Genomic DNA, 26,500 nt, shown 5'->3' on the forward strand with positions numbered 1-26,500 from the left:
CAGATTTTACTCAGGCATTTGGGAAGCCGACTGAATGACATCACTGCATCCTCTGCGCTCGCCGTGGTCTGGTTTGGATTCAGGGAATGGGAATGAGAGTGGGATGTGCCGGTGCCCTGCGGACTCGGATTGATGGACTCGGAAACAACAGTAAGTTTGAAAGTTATGAAAAACACTCAAAACTTTACATGACAGAAGCGTTCGAGTGCGTGCGTGCTGGGTTTTGTTAGGATAATCCACGCGTGCGTGCTTTTCTGAGCGTTTTGAGAGATTTAAACTTTTAATGAGTTTGCTAGTGGCTAACCGTTGTAGCGGCTCGGCTAATCTGATTTTAGGAAAGAGTTCAACATTCCTCTGCAGTTATGAACTCACTGAGGCTTTCTGGATCTAGTCATTGTTGTCTTTCGTTGCTCTGGAAGTGTTTTGGTAATACTTAGCATGTTTTGCTTCGATCAGATTTAGACTTAACTAGCCCTTTTGGGGGCTGCGAGCAGTTTGTTGTCTCGTACGTAGGCTAGTTTGTTATTGCTGTATCATATTGTTTTAATTGTCATAACGTTTGTGATTGTTGTGTCATAGTGTGCGACTTTTAGATTATAATTGTTTTTTGTTTTCTCAGAGTTTGTGATCGTCTGCATAGTTGTTTTTCATAGTTTGTTTTCGGCACAATGTAACGTCGACCGCAGTTATAAAGTGACAAATCAATGTTACGTCAGTTACACTGTTACAAAATCATTCAACAGCATTAATCAAAAAATAATTAGACATACTCGAATACCATATCGTCATTTAAACCATGTCCGTTTAATGTTTTGTGTCAACTATGCTTAATAAAGAAGAGCAGCTGGTGTGTAACATATTTTCACATGAATGTGAGTGTATAACGGGAAGAATATACAATATAAATATTGTAACACTAGTCCTGCTGTAATGGACTTTTAAAACTTGATCTCAGTTATTGGGCTTTAACAAAAACTGCACGTATTGTAATTTAAGAATAATTTTTAAAAATAGTTTATAATAAATATTAGCAGACACTGCTAGAATTTTTTGTTTTAATATTCAGTCATCTGTTTAATATTCAGTTGGTTTTCATTTTTCATAAGGTCCATTTCCCATTTTATTTTAAGTTTTTTGTTTTTGTAAGTACATTTTTTTGTGTACTTCTTGTTTTGTAATATCTTTAAAAATACATTTTTGTTTTTATTTATTGTGTGGTGTACCTTGGTTTCTTTTGTTTGCTTTTTGTTAACTTGTAATATTAACAAATACATTTTTTTTATTTGCAGTTATTTATCAGTTGTTATTTTACTATTTTTTATTTATTATTATTTTTATATACTCTTCCTTTGTAAAGTGACTTTTACGTTTTATATTCATTATTCTTATTAATTTTTTATTGACCTAGAGGTTGTTTGATAGGTCACTGCACTGTAAGAATAAAATCCTTACAAAAACTGAAAATGTCCTGGCAGAAAACTACCAGTATATTTTGCTTTAAGTTTATGGACATTTCCTTTAATCCTTAAACACAACACAATTTAATGCATAATTCAAATATTGTATTGTGAAAAATCAATGCAGAAAATTCCTTATATTAGCATGGTACATTAGGCCGTATTTTTGTACACTTAGAATGTGTCAGAGATTTTTTGCCCTATATTCTGTCTGTCTATAACTGCTTTGTATTTCATTCAGTGACCATAGGAAGCGGTATCACAGCCCCACAAAAGTAATGAAGGACTGCTAATCAGCTCAGCAATGTCTCCTAAAGGAGTCGGCCAAAGTAAGATGGAGGAAATGGCTGTACAGGTGGCAGTCCGGGTCCGTCCGCTGCTTCCCAAAGAGATTTTGCACAATCATGAGAGCTGCATCACTGCAGACCCAGAGGAGAAGAGGGTCACCCTGGGCAATGACCGCCACTTCCACTGTGACTTTGTGTTTGAGGATAACTCCACGCAGGAGGAAGTGTACACAGAGTGTGTTCAACCCCTCATTGAGGCCTTCTTTCATGGTTTCAATGCCACAGTTTTCGCCTATGGGCAGACAGGCTCGGGCAAAACCTACACCATTGGAGAAGCCAACATTTGTAAGTCTTTTATACATAAGTCAAACCATTTATTTATATAGCACTTTATAGGTGTGTGCTATATGGCAAAATATCATATTACTATTTTTTTTTAAGACGGACCACAATCTTATCACAATTCTTTTTCAAGTTACCGTGCTGTAAAAACCAGGCCCCACAACTAATATAAATAAAAACTTCTCAAACTTATTCATGACAAGTAAATTGTTAGAACAAAGAAACAAATGACAAATTAAATAAGCAGTGGTTTAATTTTTTTCAGGTAAGTCTGTCTAACTAGTCTTCAGGTAAGTCTGTCTACTGTCTAAGCTAGTAGCTTATTCATATTAGGAATACTATAAAAAATGATTAAAGTAATCAAATGTTAAATAAAACACTGCATTAATGAAAGATAAATTGATTTTTAATAATAATGAGCACTGATTTTCTGTTTTTCTTCTGTTGTTTGATTAGCACTATACTTCATCCCAAAATGAAAATTTTGTCATTATTCACTTACCCCCATGTCGTTCCAAACCCGTAAAAGCTTTGTTCGTCTTCGAAACACAATTTAAGATATTTTGGATGAAGACAGGGAGGCTTGAGACTGTCCCATAGACTGCCAAATAAATAACACTGTCAGTGTCCAGGAAAGTATGAAAAGCATCGTCAGAATACTTCATCTGCCATCAGTGATTCAACCGTAACGTTATGAAGCGACGACAGCCTCAAGCCTCCCTGTTTTCATCCAAAATATCTTAAATTGTGTTCCGAAGACGAACAAAGCTTTTATGGGCTTGGAATTACATAGTGGTAAGTGATTAATGACAAAATGTTCTTTTTGCGGTGGAGTAACCCTTTAAGATTTCTCCCAATCAAATGTATTTACGTCAATACTCACCAAAGGCAGGCATTTTATTTTTGTGTGTTTTTGACTGTTTAGGCATGCACAGAAAGCCGCCTGTCGATTTGATTTTAATTGAGATTTACATTTAGTCATTTAGCAGACGCTTTTATCCAAAGTGATTTACAAATGAGGACAATGGTAGCAATCAAAATCAACAAAAGAGCAATGATATGCAATTGCTATAAAAAGTCTGTTAGCTTAATGCAGTAAATGTAGCAAGGTTTTGTTTTAATTATATAATAAATAGAAAACAGATAGAATAGAAAAAGAATAGAGCACGCCTAGTGTTAATTATGTAATAAATAAAAAGAAAGCAAATACATAGAATACAAAAAGATTAGAAAATATAGTGGTTTTTTAAAGAAAACAAGGAGTAAATGAATAGAGTGCAAGTCTAAAAGACTTTTTAAAGAATAGAATTAGAATAGAGAGTGCTAGGACTTTTAATAAGTCCTTTAACCACTTTGCACTCTATACTTTCTCATACATCCATGTTAATATCTTTAAAACTGAAAGATGTCTGGATATATTCACATACAGACATAAATAGTACACGTTTGGTCACAATCTCTATTATTCGTTAGAAAATCATCAGATCGCCCACCCGCAGAGCTTTATACAATACAGATTGCTTCACATTAATAAACAGTGTTACAGTGTTTTAAAATTCATCAATATATAATAGAAGTGCAATGTTTTTCATTCATTGGAGGTGTATTGTGACAGCTGATGTGTTGAGTAAACAGATCAAAAGCATGCCTGAGTTCAGTTCCTTACAGCATATTATTATTTGGGCTTCATCTAGACCATACGTGATTCACAAGGCTAGTAAAGGCTTTGTCTGTGTCTTGTTAAAATGCTTCCACGAGTTTGCACATTCGTGCTGCCAGCAACACCTCCCCCGGTTCATTTGCCACTGCTCCACTTGCAATCTGATATCTTGCGTTTTAGCATTCTGCATTATAGAGTTATTCATTAACCTGCTGTTGGTTTTTTGGCCACAGCCGCTTTTAGGGATGACGAACAGGGCATCATTCCCAGAGCCGTGGCGGAGATCTTCAAACTGCTGGACGAGAATGACCTCATCGACTTCTCCGTCCGAGTGTCGTACATGGAGGTTTACAAAGAGGTCTTCAGAGACCTTTTGGAAGTTGAGACGGCCAGTAAAGACATAATTATTCGAGAGGATGAAAAGGGCAACGTTGGTAAGTTTGTGAGGGAAAACTGATGCAGAATTCTCCTCCAGTATAGAACAAATAGGAATGTGCAAAATAAACTACTATTTGGTAAGATTTTTTCAATGTTTTATAAGAGTCATCAAATACATCAAAACAGTGTTATCTTAAATAATTATAATTTAAAATAACTGTTTTCTATTTTAATAAATTTTTTAAGTCCTGTGAAAATTCCTGTGATTCCAAAGCAGAATTTTCAGAATCATTACTCTAGTCTTCAGTGTCACATGATCCTTCAGAAATCATTCTAATATGCTGATTTAGTGCTCAAGCAACATTTATTTTTTATTATCAATAGGGCTGTCCCTGACTAAAGATTTTTCTGATTGACTAGTAGTCGTTCATTTTAAGCATTAGTCAACCAATCGCACGTTTATTAATAAACAATTTAAATCATTACACCGAGCCTTTAATTGCCTTCATAGCCTAATATGCACTTAAGCTCACTGATAAAGTGTGCCACAGCGCACCGGCAGAAGTAGTGATTATGAATGTGTCAGGGAAAAACAGTTAGGAGGCTGGCTGCATTAACATTTTAATAATTAATTGATAAATTAGTGCTTTTTTTGTTTTCGGTTTAAGAGATGAAGTCGGCGACATTGACACTGACTCCTCATCTCCGCAGTAGTGGACATGCTTGAAAGCTTGTTTCATACAGATTACATAATCTGAGAATATTTGTTTTCCATTTGAATTGGTTCATTGGAAAGTCGATATGTGTAAGGCAAAAACACACAGAGTTTCGCGCTCAAGTTCACGGAGACCGAGACAGCAGAAAGCGCATCCTGTTGGCTTTCATTATTTTACAAAAGCACAATGTTTTGTTGTTATTGTGAGTGCACACAAATAAACATAGAGTCTTTACAGATTTGAATGATGTATTACTCTTATCTGTATGGCCAAAAATGATGGGAGTATTTTAAGAGCAACTGAGTGCACCGGCGCCTCCATCTGTCCTGCAGTGAGTTCCTGTTCAGCTTCCACACTCCACACAGACACATTTCTCTAGCACACATTTCTCTAGGTTAACATTAGGTTGAGCGGCCATGTACAGTTGCTAATACTTACATATTTCAGATGATAAGCCATATTTGAGGTCGATGAATAATAGGGGAGCGTTTGGATGTCCTGCCCGATGTATTGTATTACCACATAGACCAGCCATTAACAATCTGTCCATCATGGACTGCGTGACTTCCCCTGTGGATTTTTTTTTCTGCGACTAAAACAATTTTGGTCGACCAAGCCTTTGGTCAAATTTTAGGGTCAACTTTAAGGAGGCAGCCCTAATTATCAATGCTAAAACCAACTTAGTTGCTTCATATATTTGTGGAAACTATGATTTTTTTTTCCAGAATTCTTTGATGAATAGAAAATTAGCATTTATTCAAATATAAATACTTTGAAACATATTTTACTTTCACTTTTAATCAATGTAATGCAGCTTTGCTGCATAAAAGTATTAATTTTTTTTTTTTTTTTTTTTTTTTTAAGTGATAAGATTTTTTTCTGTGGGTTTTTGATTTTGATTTCATTTTGGTAATTTTCTGTGGGTTTTTTAATTAAAGAATATTTGTTTAAAATGTATTATTTGTAAATGTTATATTGCTATTTTTTCTAAACAGTATAATCCTGTAACATTTTTATTAAGAATTGTTTAAAATTGGTTTTAGACTAATTGCAGCATGTCACTGCAGGAAAGTCATGTCATGTCAGCAGGTAAGTTAAAATCATGTCAGCTGCTCATAAGTTGAGAAAATCCTGAAACAAGCATCTGTTTATTTAATCATTTTAAGGTTTGATGCTTCTCCTCTTTTATTTTCTCTTTAATTTCTGTTTTTTTTTTTTTATTCTTCAAAACTGCCTGTCTAGACAAGCTGACTAATCAGGAAGTTTTCAGAAAGTCTTTTTGTAGTATGTGGCTGTTCAGAAAAAAGAAAGACATCTTTTGTGTTTACCCATAGTGCTTTGCGGTGTGAAGGAATGTGAAGTGGAGGGACTTGATGAAGTGCTGAGTCTCTTAGAGTCAGGGAAGACGGCCCGTCACACTGGGGCCACCCAGATGAACCCCCACTCCAGTCGCTCTCACACCATCTTCACGGTGATCATGGAACAGAGGCGTGGAGGTTCTCGAGCAGCAGTTGGGACTGTGCAGATCCTCTCTTCCAAATTTCATTTTGTGGACTTGGCTGGATCAGAGCGCATTCTCAAAACTGGCAACACTGGTGAACGGCTCAAAGAGAGCATTCAGATCAACAGTGGTCTTCTGGCTCTTGGAAATGTCATTGGAGCACTTGGGGACCCCAAAAGAAGAGGCACCCATATCCCATACAGAGATTCCAAAATCACCAGGTAATTTTACAAATTTTTTAAAAATGCTGATGATTACAGTACAATTGCAAGAAGATCTAGCCTTAATGGCTAGTAGTGTTTGCTAAAGCAATAACCACTATTGCTATTGCTTACTCTTAAAGGCAAAAATAATTTTAGTTTAGAGATTTTAGTGAAGTGTCAACAGAAAGTAAATCTTGTCTTTCTGTATTTAAATTATATATTTTTATTTTTGTATAATCTTTCTACATTGTTTTTACAGAGAAAATAGCTTTAGATGCTAAAACCAAGTTCCACTGACTTTTTTCATTAGGAAATTGAATAATTGAGTTTGTACATACTTTTCAAACATTTTGGGTTGGTAAGATTTTTTTTTTTTTTTTTTTGTAAAAAATCTCTTATGCTCACCAAGGCTGCATTTATTTGTTTTAAAAATAATATTTATTTAAAATTACGCTTCTCTATTTTAATAATTTATTACCTTGATGTTCTGAGTAATTGCACACTACCATTAAAAAGGATCAAAGAATCCTTAAAGAATGTATTGTGGTTTTCACAGAAATATTAAGCAGCAAAACATTTTAATATAGTTACTAAAAGGAACTATTTCTTGAGTATCAAATCAGCATATTGGAGTGATTTCTGTAGGATCATGTGACAGTGAAGACTGTAGTAATGATGCTGAAAATGATGCCGTGATGACTGTAGTAATGATGCTGGAAATTATGCCGTGAAGACTGTAGTAATGATGCTGAATATGATGCCGTCACATAAATAAATTTCATTTTAAAATATGTCAAAATAGAAATCTGTTATTTTAAATTCTAATATTGTTTCTGTTTTTCAAATCAAATAAATTCAGCCTGGATAAGCATAACATACTTATTTCAAAAACATAATCAAATCTTACTGACCACAATCTTTTGAACAGTAGTGTATATATTGTTAGTTTGTTGTGTGAAAATTCTATTTTACCTTTTCCATCACTGATTGAAATGCTCTCAGTGGTGTTGTTGCAGTCAAGTTTTGGAAAGAGGGAATGTGTAACATCGCCTTGGTATAGTTTAAAGGCTTTTAAGATGTGTTGATCTGTGTTGCATCTTGTTGTCAGGATCCTAAAGGACTCTCTTGGAGGCAACGCCAAAACCCTCATGATTGCCTGCATAAGCCCTTCCTCCTCAGACTTTGATGAGAGTCTAAACACACTCAACTACGCCAAGCGGGCTCGTAACATCCAGAACCGGGCCACAGTCAACTGTCGGGGGGAACCAGACCGCATCGAGGGCCTTGAACTCCAGATCAAAGCGCTAAGACGAGCTCTTGAGAACCGCCAGCGCTCTGAAACCCGCATCATCGCTCGCTCCGACCCTGAGAAGAGACTTCGGCCCTTTGAATTGGACGTGAGGAAGCTGCAAGCAGAGAGCGCCCACTATAGGACTTGCACAGACTCGGCCTACAGGCTTTTGATGGAGCTGCAGGGTGAAGGAACCCTGAATGCAGGTCAGCTCCTGCGGGTGAAAGAGTGGCTTTGCGCCGTTGAGGAGGAACGCAGCAGTTTGACCTCAGCATCAGGGCTTGACAGTGGCATCGAGAGCAGCTCTACTGAGGACAGCACCGCGCTGAAAAGAGGGCGGGCGGCAATGAACATCCAGGTTGGCTGCAGGCACATCCATTTTCAAATATAAATATTTTATGTTTAACAATTCATCATAAAAAGGAAATAATGTGTATTGTCAGGTCATTATTTCTTAAGCATTCATTTTAGAGATGCTCAGATGTCATGATGTGATTATCTGTGGAATTCTCACGGCAGTGGGATTTATTTATGCCAAAGGATCCTGGCCATGTGAAAGAAGATTGGAGCGGAGACCACGAGGACTACATTTCCCAGATGCAAGCCCAGATACAGCGACTAGAGCAAGAAAACACTGACTTCTTAGCTGCCCTGGAAGATGCCATGGAACAATACAAACAACAGGTGAGAGAATTGAAGTCTCTCTCTATAATTCTTTGTGGTTTTAGATGTTTTTGATTTTTTTTGAATGAATTTAATTATGCTATATTTCAGAGTTGGAAATTAATACATTCTTAAAAGTCTTGTAAAAACTCTGTTTCTATAGTAAATAAGAAATGCGTCTGATTAGGTTCTTCTTTAATTAGGTTCCCAAGATGGATCATTTTCACAGGCAGTAATGTTTCCAAAGTTATTAACATCATAAATCTAGAAAAAGATACTGTATAATGCTCTTGAAAAGTTTGGGGTTGGCAAGATTCTTATGCTCACCAAGGCTGCATTTATTTGCTAAAAATCATCAGCCATTCCTCCAGTCTTCAGTTTTATGATTAGAAAGTTCAAAAGAACAGTATTTCTTTTAAATAAATTGTTTGTAACAATGTAAATGTCCAAACCAAATGTGAATGCAAAAATAGTTTTTTTTTTTGTGTGTGTGTGTGTGTGTGTGTGTGTGTGTGTGTGTGTGTGTGTGTGTGTGTGTGTGTGTGTGTATCCTCCTGTTCACCACTATAGAAATGTAACCACATATTCTGCTTATAAGAACCCTGCAAATGTAAAAAGGGTCAAATAAGGTAAAACTTGTTGACAGTAATGTCCGGTTTTCACCATATTGATTTGCAAGTCTAATTTACTAGAGAATCATTCTAAGTGAAAATGATCATTATCCAGTAATTGCAAATAAACTGCAAATATGATAGTGAAGTCATGGAAATGCATGGGAATAATAAGTGTGAGAACCCAGTATGTTTACAAAAGATGGTGCTGTGAAATTGCTTTGCTGTCTTAAAAAATCTCCTATGAGCCCATGCATTGTCACATTCATTTGCACGTCATTCAGCTGTTTGTCTATTTTTGTATATTTTACAGACAGTATTTTACCCACAGCCATAAAAACAGACAACAAAGCTAAGCAGTTAGGTATATAAATAGATGATTGATCTGAGCACAGCTCAATTGTTCAGTTCTTCAGCATGCCTAATAGACACGTTTTTCTGTTTTTGAAATGCTGAATGATATAATGGAGATGTTCTTGCAAAAACACTTGAATTAAGAGAGACCATGTTGTTCTTATTATCTGAGCATTATTAATATCTGTATTTATGGCAGGCGTCTGTCATTTCTATTGAATTCATATTGAATTCCTTCATTGTGAAAAAAATTTACAGTATCTGTCTGTCTATCTATCTATTAGGGGTGAAACGGTTCACAAAATTCACTGTTCGGTTTGGTGCAATAGTTATGCTGGTGAACGTCTTAATCTCAGTTAATTCACTATATGCAGAAAGTGAAAGTAAAAATGGAATGACAGAGTAATGAAGGAGCTTTCGGCATCTGACACCTCATATTCTTTTAGAGAAGATTTTTGATTTTTATTGATTTTTATTGATGACTACAGTGTTAATATTTTAATTGTAGGTCTATAATTCATTATATAATAGACCCGTTTTAAAATACCTTTTTTTTTTTCATTTTAATAGAGGAGTAAATAGCCTAATATTTTGTTATCCTCGCAGCACATCAGTTATTTGGTAATTATTGCGGGGAAAATTAATTGTAATTTTAATTTAATAATAAAAATAACTTCATAATAATAATAATAATAGGCCTAATAAAAATAAGAATGTAACAGGCCTACATTAATTGGACATGCTTAATATCTGAATATTGCCAAAAGTTGAAGTTTTTGACAATATCTCTGGCTATCTTCGACACAAGATCATCGTCTTTTGACACACCCCGGCAAGGGGAGGTTATCGTGGGGCAGACACCACCTTGCCTGTTACATCGTTTGGGCTGCCTTGTTGAGCGCAGTGGGAGAACATTATATTTCACACAAATGTAATCCACCTTTTTCTTCAACGCAGAAAGTAAACCTATGGGTGAGACTTCCGGTTTATTCATTAGCCGCTATAGGTAAATTACATACGGTGCATTCCAAATGGGATGTATTGCATTTCGAAGGGCACTTCGGAGTGAAAACAATCATGGCCGCCATATTGAAAGGTTGTTCCAAAACGAAATGCTCAAAAATGGCCACTTCAAAGGGCCCTTCGGAATGAAGGATTTTGAAGGGTACAACTGATGGACACTTCGGGCTCCCATGATCCTTTGCGCAGATTCTTTGCATGATGATGGTGCCTCCATGTGGGCACGTGATGATGATGCAGAAGGGCACTTCAAGAAACAGTTGTTTGGTCCCCTACAATCTTGAAACCTTCAAAACTCTCACTCCGGAGGGTAAACCTTTCGAAGAGATTAGGGCATAGGGATGAACCCTTCCGCCATCTTGGCAGTGCATCACCGCGCATCACTCCCAGGAAATCGAAAATGGAAATGTCAGCAGCGGCAATCCACCTGTCACCTATCTATCTATCTATCTATCTATCTATCTATCTATCTATCTATCTATCTATCTATCTATCTATCTATCTATCTATCTATCTATCTATCTATCTATCTATCTATCTATCTATCTATCTATCTATCAGTGTAATTGTTAACTAAAACTACTAAAAATCATTTTTGTTAATTAAAATAAAGCTGTAAAAAATATTAGATGAAAATTTCAAACTAATTTAAGCAAATATAAAATCTATCTGTCCATCTCCTTTCGAAATCGAAATGGTGCACAACACTGGTTCAATGTACACAAGAATTTAAACAACACTGGGGACATTTTTGTATTTTCACCTGGTTGTAACTGGATGTCGTTTTCTTTCATTCCTAGAGCGATAAGCTACAGGAGCAGCAGGATCTAATAGCGGAGCTTCATGGTCTGATAGCCCAGCCTGGAGGAGTGGGGCTGCTCAACCTGAAACAGAGACCTCACACGGCTCCTATCAACTCACTACTGCAGACATCAGACACCGCCGGCCACCTCACTCCTCCAAGCGATAGTGATGTAGGCAGAAGCTTTGCCAGACAGGTAATCGATATGTTTTGATTTGTCTCACAGCATCCTCGACCACAAACACATATCAACTTTAATTCAAGATACAATCCACAGCTGCCACCACCTGGGCTGAGCTGTTAGTAGTACACAAACATCTTCAAACACTTGCCACACACGCTGTGTAATTCGGTGTTTTGACCTCATCCACATACTTTCAGATGCAAACAAAATAAGCTAATTGCCAATGTAACGTTGTGATGTCTTAACAATCAATTATACACCCTAAACCCACATTTAATGCTTATTTTTAAAGCCTGTTGTATGACAAGCTGGCATTTGATGTATTGTCTGGAGACATTTATTTATTAAAGCAATAAGCCCTGAGTGGCTGTGTGTTAAGCCTTGTTTGGGATGGCTCACCGCACATGTTTATATTGGACACATTCGAGCACTGCACTATTTTCCAAAATGACACATGGCAGCACAGAAAAAATGGCAGCTGAAACAGCAGTGAAGAAGCACCTTGCTGAATTTTACGTTTACCTAGCTAGGTATGACATTGTTAGTTTTTTATTAATTTCAGTTTCAAAAGGGTGATAAAACAGAAACACTCAACAATCAGCATTTACAGTGACTCTTCTGTGGTTTTGTTTACACTGTACTACCCTGGTCAAGATTATGTATGTACATCTACTGTTCAGAAGTTTGGGATCAGTAAGTCTTTTTAATAATATTATACTTTTTCAAGTATAATTCTTTTTTAAGGGTCATGAAACCCCCGTTTCAGCACTGGTTAGTTCTCACCACAGTTTTAAAAAATGCTAAAAAATTGGGCGTGGTGCGCAGTGGAAAGGAGGAGGAAGAGGGGAGACAGACAACACGCACATCTTCACATTCAGACAGTTTCATTTAGCTCCCATCGAGTTAAAAACACAAATAAATGCACAGCCATTTGCACTCTGCAATGCACTGTTGCACCTCTGAGAACTTTTTGCCTTTTGACGGGTTGTGTTACAGAGCTGTAAAAACGGTTATGCTCACCAAGTGAATGAATCGCACGTTCGTGCTGAACTCTTATTACAAAGCAAAGACAAACACTCTTCTTCGATCCATGAATGTTTCTCTCAGTTAATGTGCACGATGTCATCTCACAGTGTGAAACGTCTGTCATAGCAAATCAACGCATGCTGTTGTGAATAATTAAGCAAAGCGTCTTCTCATAGGATAACAACACACTGTCTCATAAATAATTTAATAGACACTGATGCATTATCGATGTACTATAGTCCATTGCCACGTCACAAATTGTGTCATCAACACAATGTAGATTTTTAAGATGAAAATAGCACAAAAAAGCTTAAAATTAACCTGTTAGTCTGCACCCCCCATTTTGGGACTCTGCTGAAAATGACCTACCTAACGTAAAATTGCAACAGTTCCTGACATCAGTGTGCTACACACACAATTTTAGTGTCTTTGGAAAGAAGACCCTTTGGACTTTACTATCCCTCATCCTGAGTTGATAATGCTCAAAAAGATAAAAAGCTATACACACTGAAGTGCCTTGAAATTTCTTTTACCACACTGAATTTTTTTACTTGTAACGGATATATAACGGATATAACCAATACTGTCCCCAAAGAAATGAGACGTAAACAAAGGAATTACTATCCATATTACAACGTTATTGCTTCATTGAACTAAAAGTTCTCTATGTGATGCCGTTCAATGGACCCTTACCTTTCTAACTAAACTGGGATTTACAGCTGTGGATGCGTTTATGACTCATTATTACGACTAGGGCTGTGCGATAAGGACAAAAAAAACCTATCACGATTTTTTGATTAATTTTGCGATTTCGATTTTAATCACGATTTTGACACACACAGACATGCTTTACAGTCATAAATGCATTTAGTATAAATTTTAAACATATTTCCAAAGAACACCAATGAGAGCTTTATCAAAAAGTTGTAACATGCCTCTAGAACAGACATAAATCAAAATAATCACTAAGTAAAGATGTCAAACAAAATGTCTAGACATATGGCAAAAAATAACATAAATAAATAAATAAAATAAAATAAAACCCGGGGTCCAGGGCTTTTTCCTTTTTTTTGCCATGTATTGGTCATAGAGCTCATTATAGCGGTGCCTCAGGTGCTGAAATATATTTATTGCCCAAGGTTCACACGTACTCCGTCAGCAGTGCGTATACAGTATGTGTATGCGGTTCAGAAGCAGCAGCGAGAGCGCGTTATTGTAACGCAAAAGCACATTAAAATAATGCGCGAGCGCGAATCTATCCGCTCGCACGCAGATTTCCTCTTCTTTGTCACAAAACCGGACACGCATGCTCAGATACATGCTGCTCTCGTTCGGAGAGAGTGCGCGCAATTAAAACATGTCTCCTCTCACTCACAACTCTCTCTATGCTCATGCGCTAGATATTCATTCTTTTCGCACCTTTCGATTTCTAACCTTTTCTGTTCACATCTTTTTCCGCGTGCAGTGTGAACGTTCTGATCCATTAACATGGGCTCGGAAAAATACGCATCACAGACAGCGTGTGAACCTGGAGTTAGGCATATGCCCAGCCTGTCCTGTTCTCGTGCTCCAGGCGCGCTGCATTCTGATTGGATTGGAGGTCGGGACCGCGGAAAATCGTGCTATAAAGCGATTTAGAAATCGCGCACGCTCAAATCGTGATTTTATTACGATTTCGATTAATCGCACAGCCCTAATTTTCAGTTCGGTGGCGATTAGTGTTGTGATGTGATTAGGTTTTCGCGCACATGTGTACTACTTACACAAATTTAGTAAATACATTCCTTATAAGCTTTCCATTGAAAAACAGTGATCTGTCGTCAATGCTTGAGGCTTAGACCTTTATAATTTAATCTATTCGTAAACATTGACACGTGCAAACAAAGAGCGTTCAGTGCGTCGGCATCCAGGTGCGGGTTTTAACCAGATTTCTCCAACAGTTAAAATTATCGGATGCTTACATTGTCATCTATGATGTGCAACACAAACAGCTCTGCTAAATTATCAGAATTTTTTTTATAAAGAATACTTTTACTCAACATGGACACTTTAAAGGGGTCATATGATGCTATTTTAAATTTTCATTTGTCTTTGGAGTGTTACAAGCTGTTTGTGCATATATAAGATTTGTGAAGTTGCAAAGACTAAGGTCAGAAAACCCAAAGAGATATTCTTTATAAAAGTTAAGACTCGTCGACACCCTCCTAAAATGCCTCATTTTAACACAGCCCCACATGTCTACATCACTGTTTTGGAAGATTTGCATAACACCACCCAAATGTTTCTGCAAAGAAAGAAGGCGTAACTTTTATTCTCGCTGTAGTATTGTTGCCGACCAATCACAAGGCACTGGATAACTGGCCAATCAGAGCACAGCGCGCTTTTCAGAACTATGAGCTTTGTAAAAATCTATGCGTTAATAAGGTCGGGCAGAGATGAGCAACAATAATCTATGGTATGTGGAAAATAATGTTTTTTTTTTTTTTTAACACGAACACATTGCATTACACCAAATAATGTTATTTTTAGCATCGTCATATGACCCCTTTAAGTCAAGCGATCAAGTGACATCAAACAGCTTTTCCCACTGTTATAAAAAAATCTATTTCAAATAAATGCTCCTTCAGGTGAACCGTTTTGTTTCCACAGAAATGTGAAACAGCACAACTGTTTTCAACATTGATAATAAGTAATGTTTCTTAAGCAGCATATTGTAATGATTTCTAAAGGATCATGTGAAACTGAAGACTGGAGTAATGTTGCTGAAAATTCAGCTTTGATCACAGGAATAAATTACATTTATTTTATAAATTGGTGTACATAACGTTTTTCTGCCAAATAATATAGTTCACTAGCATTATTATTGGTGAAATTGTTACAAATGATGTGTGTGTGTCATATTTTACAGTCGATTGGGTGCCCTAACAACCCCAAACACTTCAAATCAAATCTTTTAATATTGTTAATTATTATTAGAGCTTTCTAGTTTGGTTAAAGACTAAAAAAATATGTACTAAATACTTTTTGAAATCCATGAGGAAAAAATTAAATTAAATTAATAGGAAATATCATGTGCTTTCTATGGGATCAATTCATGCAATAAGTAGTTAGAACCATTTTAATGCATTTTTTCACCTTTATGTGAACTGTTTTTAGGTTGAAATGTGTGGGTCAGTAGACAACGGCTCATTTTCAGACCAGACCCAGTGGGAAAGCGGACAAGGAAATGCTTACTATGAAACCTCTGGGAAAGGAGTGAACCGAGATGAAGATGGTCATGTTCAAACCACCAGAGATAAACGGAAGTATGTGAAAGTATATTAATCTAGTTCTAATGAGACGGTTCATTGAGAATGAATAGCTAACTGATTCAGCATTGCCATTATTCTTGGCAGATCCATCAATGTAACCTGTGCAAGGAAAGATGCTCCATTGCTCCAAGGGTCTTGTGCTGGGACCAGGGCAACCCTGCCTCAGGCGTTTGGACTCGGCCATCCTCTGGGTCTACAATGCACCAGACGCACATGTGAGTTAAACGTCCTTGAAACATTTGGCAAGGATCTCCGTGTTTGACGGCTTACATTACTTTCTTTCTAATATTCAGTCAGTTAGTTTTGATTTGTTTTGATTGATCCTCCAGCTAACAGCAGTATTGGCGAGAGCTCGGTGTGGGAGAGCGTGAGAGGTTTTGGAGGCGAGTTCTGCTCAGAGAGAGGGCTTCTGCAGGCACAGCAGAAGATCAGAGAGCTCTCCATCACTATCCGTATGAAGGAGGAACTTATTAAAGAGCTGGTCAAGACAGGTGAGGCTGTCAAGAAAACCTGCTGGTCAGAGTACCAGTACTAAAATAAAAAGGCAATGTTAAAACAAAACAAAGAAAAAGGTGTGTTCTAAACAGAGGTGGAAAGAGTACAAAAATATTCTACTCAAGTAAAAGTACCATTACATTAATGAAATTTTACTTAAGTACAAGTAAAAGTACCAGTTTTAAAATCTACTCAAGTAAAAGTAAAAAGTAGCTCATTTAAAATTTACTCAGAGTAAAAATTACTTAGTTACATTTTAACAGTGGGAGGGAGGCAAAAATGAGACAGGCCAAGGGTGTCAAACTCAGTTCCTGGAGGGCCACGTTCCTGCACAGTTTAGATATAAACTTAATTAAACACACCTGATCCAGCTAATCTAATCATTTAGGCTTATTTGAAACCTACATGATATGTGTGCTGGAGCAGGGTAAGAACTAAACTCTGCAGGGCTACGGTCCTCCAGGAGCTGAGTTTGACACCCCTGGGATAGGCCTATTAATCTCAAACTAGTTGTTTTTAATTAAAGGAATCAGTTATTTAGAATAATAAGACATTTGGGCTGTTACCAGGCAAATCAGTATCAACAAACTCATCTTTTCGATGCAGACGAAATGCAGAAGCTTCATCAGAAGTGGCATTTAGATGTATTTACACACTGTTTAGTGCAGGACAAGAATGCATTTAACCTGCAGTTACAAATTTATGAATAATGTTTTGATATACAAGACATAAAATGTTGAATACTCATTTGAAATTATAAGAAATTAATTATTTAAAAAAAAAAAAATCAAAAGATACTTTAAATGTGAAATTAAAATGGCCAGTATGTGTCAGTAAGTCACTGTTAATAAGTGAGTCATTGTGATTGAACCGAATCATTTAAACGGTTGATTCATTCAGGAACGAAACACTGTCATGTTGCTCAGAGAGGCAAAACTGTGCTTTGGTGGCTGTGTTTGGAATTATTTTTAGAGCAAATAGAGCAAAAACAGGCAATATGGTGTCTAAAACGCAAGTCTCTTAATTAACTTGTTTACTGACCTGTTGTAAAATATATATATATATATATATATATATGTATATGTAATCATGATGATTTTTGATTTACCATATGAAATGATATAAATATGTAAATTTGTGATCATTCTAAATGCATTTTAGCAGACTGAATCACACAGTGAAAGAACACACTCTAAATGCGCGTGCACATCATTAAAACAACAATTATGATATTATCGCAGACGATATATATCGCACACTCCGCACCACTGTCTTTTTGACTAATTTGTGCAAAACCTCTAGCTAAAATGTCAAAGCTTCATTTTAACCACCAATGCAACGATGCAGTTATTTAGCTTACCTCTACATGTTTGCGAAGGGTTGATGTGTTGTCGAGATTTTAGAAGCTGCTAGTTTGGTGTCCCTAGGTAAGCACAGCTTACACTGCATAATAAAGCATAAATATGGCCAGGGGTTCACTTCATTTCCTTCGAGTTCAACTTCAGAATATTACAGGGTTTTGTTTTCAGCTGTGTCTGCACCACTAATGCCTGTCTGTCCGTCTTCATCTTTCTTGTGATTTTAGCGTCAGTTTGCCCTCCTGCACATTATTTAGTGCAGTAGTATACAGGGAGCAATTATTATTATTTTTTTTTTTTTACTCAGTAATTAATGTGTTTTAAAATGTAGCGAAGTACAATACTTCAAACAAAATATACTTAAGTAAAAGTAAAATTACAGATTTTAAAAATTACTTTAAAAAGCTACTCAATTACAGTAACGCGAGTAAATGTAATTCGTTACTTTCCACCTCTGGTTCTAAAGTATCTGTTGTATAGGGTACAGACTCAAATATGGGATTTTTTTTGTGTGCACTTTTTATGATAATTGTGTTAATTACCAGTCTTCAGTGTCATATGATCCTTCAGAAATCATTCTAATATGCAGATTTGCTGCTCAAGAAACATTTATTTTTTATTAATGCTAAAATCAGTTGTGCTGCTTCATATTTTTTCTGTCTTTTACTTTTTCTTTTTTAATCAATTTATTGTTTTCTTTATGAATAAAAGTATTCCTTTCTTTAAAAAAAAGCACTTTAGCACTTTATTTTACAGTCCTGTTCCTCATGTACATACTCTGTACTTATTAAAGTAATTACAATAACTAGGTAATGACTAGATACTAACCCTGAACCTACCCCTAAACCTAACCCTACCCCATGTAGTTACTTTTTATTACCAGTACTTTATTAGGTATGCACACTGTAAATACTCTGTAAGTACATGTGCTGTAAAATAAAGTGCAACCAAAAAATCTTTCTGACCCCAAGTTATGAGTTTATAATAATCAGTGTTTTTTTTCTGTGGTTTACAAATTTTTCCGTTCTCTTAAAATGATTGTGTCCTCTTTTTCTCTCTAGGTAAGGATGCCCAGGCCATGAACAGGCAGTACAGTTGTAAGATCTCTGAGCTGGAAGCCGAGGCGGAGCAGGCCCGTGCGGAGCTCACAGAGGCACAAAAGCAGCTGCAGGACCTGGAGGTTCAGGGCGGCCGTGACGCTGCTGACCGCTCCAAAGCTCAGGAGTGTAGGAGAAAAATCGCAGCTGCGCAGAGCAAAGTTCAGGTCTGTGTCTGGCAGCTTTGGCTTGCCGAAAGGCATCATTATGGAAATCCCATTTGAGTGGCGTTTCTCTAGAACAGTTTTAGGGTTGTCACCACACCAAAATTACAGTATTTTGAGTATCACAGTCAAATAAAATGTCTTAAATGACATTTGAAACAGGCATTACTCTGTCATAATTTGCTAATATTTATTAAAATAGCGACTTTTAGGTTTAGTTATCGTTTGTGAAGAATCTTTGAAGAACAAAATTGAAGGAATTAAGAAATGTTCCCTTTTTAGTAAATATTTATAAACACTTTAATCAATTTATAATACTTATCCTGTAGATTGTGGCAATACAAGTTCAATGCAAAACTAGATTCCTGCAGTATATATGTAGATCTTCACAGGTGCTGTGCTTTCAGGTGTTGAAGCAGAAGCAGCGGGACACTGTGCAGCTGGCCTCCCTGTCTGCGCAGAGCGAGCGGCGCGTGCAGGAACTCGAGAGGAACGTGCAGAACATGAAGCAGCAGCAGGACCTTCTGCAGCGCCGCCTGCGAGAGGAGAGCCAGCAGAAGAGACGGCTGGAGAGTGAGATGCAGAAAGGAAAGCACCGAGTCAAGGTGAGCCGAGGGTTGCATTCAGTCTTATATCAGCAAAGTTGGGAAACGGAGCCTGAGAGAAATCATGAGTATAAATGGATTCAAATGTGAAATGTGTAATTTATGCTTCACTAGCAGTGGATTTGCAGAAATAATGATTGTTTCCAGACAGAGGCTGTGGTTGCTGTTTTTCTCGATGTAATAAATACTGTAAATTCAATCAAACAAATGCTGTTCATTTGAATTTTTTTTTATCAGAGAAAAAAGTATCAAAAATATTGAACAGCACAACTTTTTTCAACATTGATAATAAAAAGAATTAATTAAAAATAATCAGCTTTTCCATCACAAAAATAAAATACATTTTAAAATATTAAAATAGATAGCTGTTTAAAATTGTTTTTACTGTGCTTCTTTCAGAAACACTGCGCTTTTGAACAGTAGTGTATAAAATATAAAACATGAAATGTGCTTTGCACATTTTCTTCATAAAATATAAAATGTAGCTATTTTTCTGTCTTGTTTGCTTCAGATCACGTCTTTCTTTATATGGTGCTGCTACTGTTGCAGAAATGACACATTTAATGTTTTTTTTGGAGTGTTCATCACAGTTTTTTTTTTTTTTTTCCAGGAAACTGTGTTCTGTTCTGTAAGGGCCAGCATTAGTCATCTGGGTTTTTGTATTCTGAACCGTAATCTGCAGCGAAACCTCAGCCTCTCAGTTACTCTTGTCATTCAATAGAGAATCGTTTTCCAAACAGCCTCTTTCTCTTTCTCGAAGAGCTGGAGATAAAGAACGAACAACAGCAGAAAATACTGAGGATTAAGACGGAGGAAATCGCTGCCTTCCAGCGCCAGAGAAGAAGTGGAAGTAACGGCTCTGTCGTATCACTAGAGGAACAGCAGGTGGGTTGAGACAGAAAAACGCAATTGTGCTCCTTTTCATCATACCCTTCCCACAGCTATTACCCAGCAATAAAATATTATTTTTAGATCTGTTTACTCAGTCATAGTATTTAATAGTTTGACTGACGTTTGAAAGAATTTTATTATCGTTTCCTTGTGGCTGAGGGTACGTTTCAATAGCTTGTTTCAACATGTTCAGAGTTCAGTTTGCTGCCCAAATTCCCTCTCAGCCTGGTATTGGTATGTGCTTTGTTATTTATCTTGGAGCAATGCATTTGCTCTTTCCAAGGTCATGTTTGTGGGTCCCAATGAATTAACATATAGTTAAAATTTAAACCTTGAATTCAGTTCAACTTTGAATAAAAGCATCTGATGAATACATTCCAAACTTATTGAGCATATATTTAATATGTAAATAATTGCATTCAAACTCTCTGTGGTTGAGCAGAAGATAGAGGAGCAGAAACGCTGGCTTGATGAGGAAATGGAGAAGGTTCTGGAACAACGACGTGGACTTGAAGACCTGGAAGGAGAGCTGACCAAGAGAGAAGAGATTTTAGCCAAAAAGGAGGCCTTGCTCTTAGAACGCAGTGACCTGGAAACCAAAAAGCTTCGCTCTAGTCAAGTCTGTAAAAACATTGTGGCTTTGCTTTGTCCTATTATCCCACCCCATTATGAGTCTTTACAAGTTGTGGTATGGTCTGTTTTCTCTGCAGGCTCTTAGTAAAGACCTGTTGACCTTGTCGAGCCGAATCGAGTCTCTGGAACGGGAGCTGACTGAGAGGAACGGTCTGCTGCGCAGTAGCAGTGCTCAGGACTCCCAGCAGATCAGGCAGGAGATCTCCAACCTCCGGCAGGAGAAGGAGCTGCTTTTCAAACAGAAGGTAGAGCTGGACGACAAACTGAGACAGGGCAACCTGCTCTCTCCTGAGGTAAAAATCTTAAGTTATAACTTTCGGAACTACAAGACACGCAACAACAGCTTGAGACACTCTACACTGGACATGACAAAGTGACCATTACAAACTCAGCACAAGCATTTGGAGTATGTCAGAAATAGAACAGGGCATCAGCAGTATGTTACACCACATCCAGTGTAAACAAAATCATTATTTAGTGTCTTTTTCATTGTCCAGTTTAGACACACTCTTAAAAATAAAGGCTCTTTATTGGCATCAATGGATCTTTTAAGAATCTTGAACAGCCATGGAATCTTTCAAATTCAGAAAGGTTCTTTATAGTCGAAAAAGATTCTTTAGATTTTTGAAATGTTATTCAAAAGGAATTCTTTTAGGAACTGTTTACTGAAAGGTTTTGGGAACTAAAAATGTTTCTATAGCATCACTGCCAAATAACCCTTTTGGAACCTTTGTTTTTTAAGAGTGCACAGTGTTAGAATTTCTCAGCTAACATTGTTTTAATTCATCAGAATGTAGAATTTTGGGATTTCTAAGCATTTAAAAAAAAAATTTAAATTCTTATCCAGATTTGTTTTGCATCATTAGAATTCTGAAGACTAGTTCACAAAAAAAAAAACCTTTTTGTGTCTCGCAACTGTAAAATACAAGAATGCTATGAAAGCAGATGTTCCCAATAATACTTTATGCAAAAGAAATGATGGACAAGTGTAGACAAATTCACATGCATGAAACCTAATTCATGTGCACAAAAACATTTTATATATTTCAATTAAATTTCAATTATATTACACACACACACACACACACACACACACACACACACACACACACACACACACACACACACACACACACACATATATATATATATATTACCAAAAAGTATATTCATAAGATGTTTGCACACTTTGGGAAAAAAAAAAAACACACCTTGAGGTATATTAAGAAACATGAAGAATTTATCATGTTTGATATTTCTCAGTTTTCAAACTATTATCTCCTCATCTGTGTTAGATGTTTAAGGGTGGAATACAGTATATAACTTTGCCCAGATTTATGCAGGCTCGGAGGAGTCGATTGTTGTTGCTGAAAGTCCAAACCAGTCTGCATACTTAATGCCAGGGGTCCTGGAGGGCAGCTGTCTTACAGAGTTTAGCTCCAGCTTGCCTCAGCACACCTGCCTGGACCTTTTTAGTATGACTAGTAAGACATTGATTGGCTGGTTCAGGTGTGTTTAATTGGAATTAGAGCTAAACTCTGCAGGACAGTGGCCCTCCAGGAGCAGGATTGGACACCCCTGCTTTAGGCAGTTGGAATCGACAGATTTCACAGAAAAATCATGTACAGTTGCTGTTTAAAATGCTGCTTTAAAAGTTAAAGAATTCTAAAATTTTATATCATATCATATCATAACCACATTTGTGCCTTAGAATGTTAGCATTCTAAAACTGCATGATGTTCAGATTACATATTTTAAAGCTGCACTGTCCCCTGTTAAACATCAGGAAGAACGAACGCTGTTCCAGTTGGACGAGGCCATCGAGGCTCTGGATGCTGCAATCGAGTACAAAAACGAGGCGATCACCCAGAGACAGAGGCAGCTGCGAGCGTCGGGCAGCATGCTCACCCAATGGGAGATGAACCTGATGGCCAAACTCACCTACCTGTCTGCCTCTGAAACTAGAGCTCTGCTTTGTAAATACTTTGATAAGGTCAGACACCGTCTGAGTTTCCTCAAATGGTCTCATTTGTGAAGTTATAGGGTGACACTTTAGTGTACTTGTTCGTGGTGGTGAGTTTTATTCAAAAATGTGTGATCTATTATCAGTTGGCAAAGCATCGTAATGCAGCACTGAATCCCTGTTAAACAATAACAACACTTGCACGTCTGTGTTTATCACAGCCACACATTAGCTTCTAGCCTGTGTGGTCACATTACTCTGTTTTGGCAAATGTAGACACGGTTTTTAACAACACACGTTTTCTCACATTATTTCCATATTCATGCTGCCATTTAATAGCTGTTTAACACGTTAGGGAAAGGCGAAGACTTGTGCAATTGTGTGATTTTTACAAGTAAATTGAAATATTTTTTATTCACTTGACTTCGGCTTCAGCTAAGAATGTGACTGTTATGACGCTTATGTGTTTTGCAAAGGTCGTGTCACTTCGTGAGGAGGAGCGCAGGCTGCAGATGGCTCTAGCTGAGCTGGAGCTGAGAGTCGAGGAGCAGCAGAACTTGGTTGAGTGGTTGGAAGCAGCTCTGGAAAGACAGCAGCTCGAGGCAGACCGTAGACTCACCCAGCAGCAGAAGGAACACGAGAGAAACATCCAGCTGCTGCTGCAGCAGTGCCGAGGTTTGAGTCCTGAGACTACTGCAGTTTTCAGGGATAGTTTACCCAAAAATGAAAACTTTCTTTATTTTTCTCACCCTTATGTTGTTCCAAACCTATAAGACTTAACACTTAACACACATTAAGATGTTTTTAAGGAAACCTAAAAGGTTTCCGTCTCTCTTGAATATCCAGGTAAACAAAATTTAGAAGATCCAACTGAAGAGATACACTCACTTAATTTGATGTGGAAATTTAATTTAGGCTCTTATTTACATCTAAACAATGATCGACACATACATTGAGCACATCACATTTGGCAAACATACCAGATGTAAATAAAAGCTGAAATTAATTCAGCTTTTATTAATTAGCTGTTCATTATATAAACTGATCGTATCTCTTTACAAGTCACGAAATTGAAACTGCTCGATTCAAATGGATTCGTTTACGCCTTTATGACATTTTGGGTCTTCTAAGTTTTAGTCATCTGGACTTTCAGTGAAGGGATAGAAACCTCTCAGGTTATTTTAAAAATATCTTCATTTGTGTTTCATCAATTAACCAAAGTCTGAATGCGGGGAAAATACATTTTAATTTAATTCAAAATTTTACATTTTGATAGAAATATCCCTTAAAGCACACTCACTAGATTTTATATATCATCATTTATCCTTGGTTATAGAACATAGCCAGTGTTATGTTATTCAGTGCAAAACAAGACTTTGGGATGTATCGTTTTTTTTTTTTTTTTTTTTATATAGCAGATATAGTATGTTAAAAATGAGGCAATATCATCCATGAATTCACAAATCATTATGAACATGTTAGGTGAACGTATTGGCAATTTGTTGTTTCCAGAGCAAATGGATGAGGGTTTGGCTGGTAGACAGCGACAGTATGAGGGATTGATCCACAGCCTCAGCAAAGAGCTCAACTTCTGCAAAATAGCCAATCAGGAGCTGAACATCAAACTAAGGGAGATGTGTGGCCTTGTAAATCATGCTGGAGAACAAAGCAAAGGTGAGAACTGCTGTCACTCAATAACTATTTTTTTTTTTTTTAATATTCAGTGTTTTAGCCAACATTTTTTTTTTTTCTATAGAAGAAACGGCAGCTTCTAAATTAAGTGTTTTCAGTATTTTTTTTTTTGTAATGATTAAATTAGTGCTGTTAAATGATTAATCGCATCCAAAATAAAAGTTTTTGTTTGCATAATATATGTTTGTGTTTTGTGTATATTTATTATGTATATATTAATACACATGCAGTATATATTTGGAAAATATATACATGTATTTGCATGTCTATATTTATTTTAATAGAATTTATATTATAAATATAATATCATTTTTCTGAAATATATACATGCATGTGTATTATATATATATATAATATAGATATATATATATATATATATATATATATATATATATATATATATATATATATATATATATATATATATAAATATACACAGTTCACACATAATGTAAACAAAAACTTATTTTGGATGCGATTAATCATGATTAATCATTTGACAGCACTACAATAAATAAAGTGAACTGCTTTCTTCATTACTTGTACAGTTTTTATCTTTTGTTATTCAAACCTATTATTTTGTTTAAAAGTGAATCACAAAAAAGTCTCAGGCAGAATGTCTGAGCTTCTGTTTTGCACTTAATGGAAGTGGATTTATACCATCAAAGACAAAAAAAGCATAATTAAAGAATAGTTCATTTGTGCATCGTATTCAAGTCTTCTGAAGTCAGTATGTGAGGAACAGACTGATATTGAAGCCATTATCCACTGACCATCTAGAACCAGAGTTCAAAGATCTCATTTATGCTTGTGTTTAGTTATACAGTCATGACATGGATGGTTTGATTGATAGTGTTTTAAGGAAAAAATATTAGTTGTCATGATCACTTGCAGTGCATTTGAAAATGTAACTGCACATCTAAAAGTAAAGAAAATAATATGGGGCTGGAATTACATTTTTGTCTGACTTTTTGCTTTTAATGTGCCTGGGGCTCAATTTTTTTTGATTTTTGATTGTTCTGTGTTTTTTACACCTTTTCTCAGGTCCAAACTGTGACAGTCGGCTTTCGAGTGGGGTCCAGGGCAGACTTTGTGAAGATGCCAAATCTACGCTTGATACAGAGAAAGTTCAGAAGTCAAGAGGAGAGATGCGAGAGCTGGTACATGCCCCTCTTCCACCAACATGGAGGCGCTCTTCACTCCCCACGGAGGACCAGTACAGCATGGAGGAGCTCAGGCAGAGAGCAGCGTGTGAACTGTCAAATAACAGGATAATTCAGCCCAGTATGAATTCCACACACTGGAGCGGGACAAGAGCACGGAGAGAATTAAGGAGATTGAGCCTCAACACAGGACCACTTCATTCCAGTTCAGCAATAATTGATGTTCGGAGAAATCCAGTGTAGTTTGTACAGTTATATCCTCAGTATATTGTACCAGTAATCCACGGTTTTCAGAAGATCTCCTTTTTATTGCTAAAGATTACTGAGTTTTAATTGTATGTTTGTACTTATTCATTGTCAGCCATCCTTGGAATGTACTTTCGATTCATTCGGTCACATTTCAAGCACTTTTTTTACTCAACTGTTGCAGGTTTCTGACATTCTTGGACACATCTTTAGTGAATGCAGAAGGGCTTTTCTTTTATAAACAATGAAATAAAAATGCCTTGACAGAAAATAAATATTAAAAAAAAAAAAAAAAACTTAGATCATATTTTATTCAAAAACGAGAAATAAATGAAAGAGCGTAACTAGGAAGTAAGAATATGACTATTTGTGTAATTTTGAAAAGGT

General features: G+C 36.5%; 1 protein-coding gene across 4 annotated transcripts; it reads left to right on the forward strand.

The window, feature by feature from the left end:
• On the forward strand, positions 1–26,406 carry LOC109109453 (kinesin-like protein kif7). 4 transcript variants are annotated; one of them, XM_042727228.1, is made up of 19 exons: positions 1–150; positions 1,699–2,089; positions 3,980–4,180; positions 6,175–6,562; positions 7,653–8,193; positions 8,355–8,519; positions 11,284–11,481; positions 15,652–15,800; positions 15,891–16,021; positions 16,136–16,297; positions 18,721–18,923; positions 19,328–19,525; positions 20,285–20,410; positions 20,859–21,035; positions 21,127–21,342; positions 22,836–23,042; positions 23,489–23,687; positions 24,525–24,686; positions 25,749–26,406. In XM_042727228.1, exons 2-19 carry the CDS (start codon positions 1,762–1,764, stop codon positions 26,108–26,110), a joined length of 4,113 nt encoding a protein of 1,370 aa, XP_042583162.1. In that variant the 5' UTR covers positions 1–150; positions 1,699–1,761; the 3' UTR covers positions 26,111–26,406. The 4 variants fall into 4 exon arrangements, with proteins under 4 accessions (XP_042583162.1, XP_042583165.1, XP_042583163.1 ...); XM_042727231.1 differs by having other exon boundaries at positions 8,376–8,519; XM_042727229.1 differs by lacking the exon at positions 1–150 and adding an exon at positions 242–426.
• Positions 26,407–26,500: the final 94 nt, after the last annotated feature.

The sequence above is a fragment of the Cyprinus carpio genome, chromosome B7 (genome assembly GCF_018340385.1).
Source record: "Cyprinus carpio isolate SPL01 chromosome B7, ASM1834038v1, whole genome shotgun sequence".
Lineage (NCBI taxonomy): Eukaryota > Metazoa > Chordata > Actinopteri > Cypriniformes > Cyprinidae > Cyprinus > Cyprinus carpio.